This window comes from Galleria mellonella, unplaced genomic scaffold (genome assembly GCF_026898425.1).
Source record: "Galleria mellonella isolate WM207_F2 unplaced genomic scaffold, CSIRO_AGI_GalMel_v1 utg171, whole genome shotgun sequence".
Classification (NCBI taxonomy): domain Eukaryota; kingdom Metazoa; phylum Arthropoda; class Insecta; order Lepidoptera; family Pyralidae; genus Galleria; species Galleria mellonella.
In genome coordinates, this window is record NW_026442014.1 from 7,101,676 (window position 1) to 7,105,409 (window position 3,734).

Here is a 3,734-nt window from a genome sequence, read left to right on the forward strand (position 1 = left end):
TGAGCAGTACCATGGACATAACAGAGTATACTGTTTCGCCCATAATACCCCCCATGCGTTGCCATTCCTGAGGACTCAGGTGTTATTCCTCTGTACCCAGTAAATTCACGCCATATTCCACTCTGTTATGTTCATGCTACTGCTCATGTCTATAGGCGATGGTTACCACTTTCCATCAGGATCCAAGTGATCCATCACGTTTCATCATTCCATATTTATACTAATTCTAATAACCTTTAAACGATTAAATAATATATTTTTACAAAAAAATAAATAATTGCCATTAAATATAAATATATTCGTATATCAATACTCAATTTAACTTTAGTACTACAAATAAATAAGTCTTTGGTTTACATATTTCTTAAAATGTATTCAATTTGTGTGCCGTGGTCGTGGCTCACAAAATAGGCAGATGACGTCACTCCATCCAATTACATTAGTATTATGGATTGGGCAATCCTGAAAATACACGAAACATTTATTACAATAAATATATCAATTTAATTTAGTACCTATCGGAAATCAATAAAGAAAATAGGCTTTATAACTGTGTCTTAGGATATTGTAATATTTTGTATAGAGACAAGACTTATTACTATGTATGCACAATATGTATGTATCTATACACGCAAGCTCCTTTAAGGGGAAGGCAGAGAGAATTAAGTGTAAACGGCTCCTGTCCTTAAATAAATCTCTTGCTTCATCCGTTTTCTTTAAGGAAAAAAATTCTAAGAGCAGTGACAGCGCGGTTGGAGAGACTTCCACCCACTAATCTTTGTTAATGTCGTTTTAATTATCTTAGGTTGCAATTTGTCTTTGCCAAAAAGCTTAAATTCCGTCCGGGGGTCCTAACCGGTGAATTTTTTGTAATAATGTTCAGTTAATTTAATATATTGTCTCTACCTTTATGCTTGAAAGTGCGCACAAAGTTGTCGTCCAGTATAAATGCAAAATCACATTTAGTTATACTATATCTAGCTAACAAATAAAACACCTAACTTACAGAAACATACGGAAGACTTGTAAACCTTACAGGCTTATTGCCACTATGTTATTAGGAAACCGAATAAACTTACTGTAAGTCCCAGACTGTAGTATCGTTTTAATTTTTCTTGCAGCTAAATATATTAAGGCAGTAGAAACAGCACCAACTCCAAGTATAGCTAATAGTATGACTAATTGTCTCGCCTTTTTTTCTGCAGACAATTTCTCTTCATCTCCTAATATATTTCTTGTAATTGATGCATTGTTTATTATATCATTAATTATATCTGTGATACTTTCCGTAGTTGTAACTTCTTTTACATTGTCTTGAGTATTTTCTTTTGTACTATCTATATTGGTCCATAAATTGTTTTCTGTAGTTATTTCTATACTATTATTATAGTTATCTGTACTTGTTAATATTGACGTTTTACCAAATATAACATCGGAACTTTCTGTTTCAGAATAAATTTCACTTGTACTTTCTATATTATTTGTATCTTCAACTGATTCTGTTGTTGCGTAATCAAAATTTATAATTTTGCTTTTATATATTTCCGTTAGATTACTTGGTGATGTATTATTAGGAGTTAAATATTCAAATGGATCTGTGATCAACATGGTTCCCGAATTATTTTCACATATAGTAATGTTCAAACAATTCATTGTAACTATACAGTTCCTGTCAATTGTTTTCAAGTCAATTGAATTTGGACGGCATACTATTTCATCCCAATTGTCCAATGAACTGGAAATAAAATACTTTTAAATTATTGGATTTAGAGATAATTGTGGGAGTGGACTGAACTGGCGTTTGTCACTTGGAGTTTAGCATATTAAGTTGTATATATTCTAATGTAGACGTTGAAGATATATAATAATTGGGATAATTGGGATTGGATTTCCTCATAAAATCTAGAGTGTGATCAAAGAGATTTTCAGTTCTTTATTAGAGTTGAAGTTTGCAAAATTTAGCTCCCACTGTTGGAGAGTTTTCAATAGTTTATCGTTGATATTGTTTGCTGTTTCACAGTACACCAGGCATTATTTACCAGCCGACTTACAGATTGGTTCGATGCAAATTTTATCAAAATCGATTCACTAGTTTAGTATTACAATCAAAATATCTGGTTTTACATAATCTAATTATTTAAAAATAAAATAAATATATGATACGCTACTCGTTCACGTTATGTTTAGCATGAACGAACAATGTGAATGAACTTCCAAAACCCCTCAACCGCTTTCAATGAAATTTTGTACTTGTTTTTCATGATGGCTAGAAGTTTAATAAATAAAATAATACAGTTAGTGACTAATATATAAATAGTCAACGTTACAATATACTGATGCACTAATTACATCACTTCTGTGAGTCAGAGTGGCTGATATCAGTTATCAACACTGCACAGCACATACGTACATAAAATTAGTAGTAATCAATTTGTTAATTGATAAATTCATCAATTTTAATTATAAATTGTAATAAATTAATATCTTATATATTAATTTATCTATGAGTAGCCACTTAAATGGTTGTTTTTATCATTCTTCATTGACGTATTTAATAAAAATGTTTAAGTATTTGTACAATATACTTATTACTGAATTAAATTAGATTGTCATGTGGTCCCGACATAGAATAGGCCACCCCTTCCTTTCCCGTTGGTATCGTAAGGGGCGACTAAAGGAACTTTATGGACGAGGGATGGGCGGCAGCGTCCCTCTTAAAACATCACCAAGGCTTATCCTGCCATTGGTGGCAAGTACTGGCAAAATCCTTCAAAGAGGAGGCTTATGCTCAGCAGTGGACAGGGAAAGGCTGATATGATGTGATGATGGCGTGGTATGGAATTAGATTAGATAATGATATATATTTATTTCTTGTTGAGGAAATTATAAATTTTTAGTTTTTTTTTGTTTTTAAGTCAGTCCTCTGCTGTATGTACATGTACAATGAAAATTTTACGAATCTGTCGTATCTACAAGCTGCAGCCCGCGGGGGGAAAGAGATTGTTACCAATGGAGTTTGATCCATTGCTAGCCATATACCCTAATAGGTCGACCTTTACGTGGTTTCCCATGAAAACCATCGTGAACAATTCTTGATGAATACGTCACGATGGATTCAATGACCTACTTCATCGCCTATCATCTCCCACTGGTGCTCCGTTATGGAATGCCGATAGCGCGGGTGGGGTTACCTTCTATTATCACCGCATTAAAAAAAAAGCTGCAGCCCGCCTTGACGACGAGGCGCTGTGACGAATAGAGTCGTACTACCCCTGAAGAAATCTTCCGGAGGAAGTCGAATCGATTGTCGGAAACGACAAACACAGGAAGTTCATAAAATTTCCATTGTGCATGTACATAGACATTGTTAAAACATGAACATAAGTTTTAGGAATAAAGTAGTAAAGCAGTTGGTTTGTGCCAATATAATGGGATGAAATTACCTGCATTAGCTTCCATAACAAGTCAGTCTTTGAATGGTAACATATGAAGTACTAAGAGCACCGTCATGAAGTATTTTTTTTAATTTCTTAAGGACTTTTACTTTCTTCAGGCAAATTAGCCCTGTTGTTCCCCTAACTGATTTCTCAAATAAGATTTTATCTACTTTCCCTACTCACGGAAACAGAGGTATTAATGGGCATTAATAATTTATAGAGAGGTTCCAAATTTCTAATTTAGATTCAGCTGATATATGTAAGATTGAATTAAAAAGAATGTTTAATTTATTTATT

At 33.3% G+C, this 3,734-nt stretch overlaps 1 protein-coding gene across 1 annotated transcript; it reads right to left on the reverse strand.

The window, feature by feature from the left end:
* Positions 1 to 277: 277 nt before the first annotated feature.
* On the reverse strand, positions 278 to 2,287 carry LOC128200213 (uncharacterized). Its single transcript, XM_052892897.1, has 3 exons — positions 2,169 to 2,287; positions 1,080 to 1,735; positions 278 to 462 (listed from the first exon to the last, which is right to left on the reverse strand). The coding sequence occupies exons 2-3, from the start codon at positions 1,651 to 1,653 to the stop codon at positions 446 to 448; spliced, it is 591 nt and encodes a 196-aa protein (XP_052748857.1). The 5' UTR covers positions 1,654 to 1,735; positions 2,169 to 2,287; the 3' UTR covers positions 278 to 445.
* Positions 2,288 to 3,734: the final 1,447 nt, after the last annotated feature.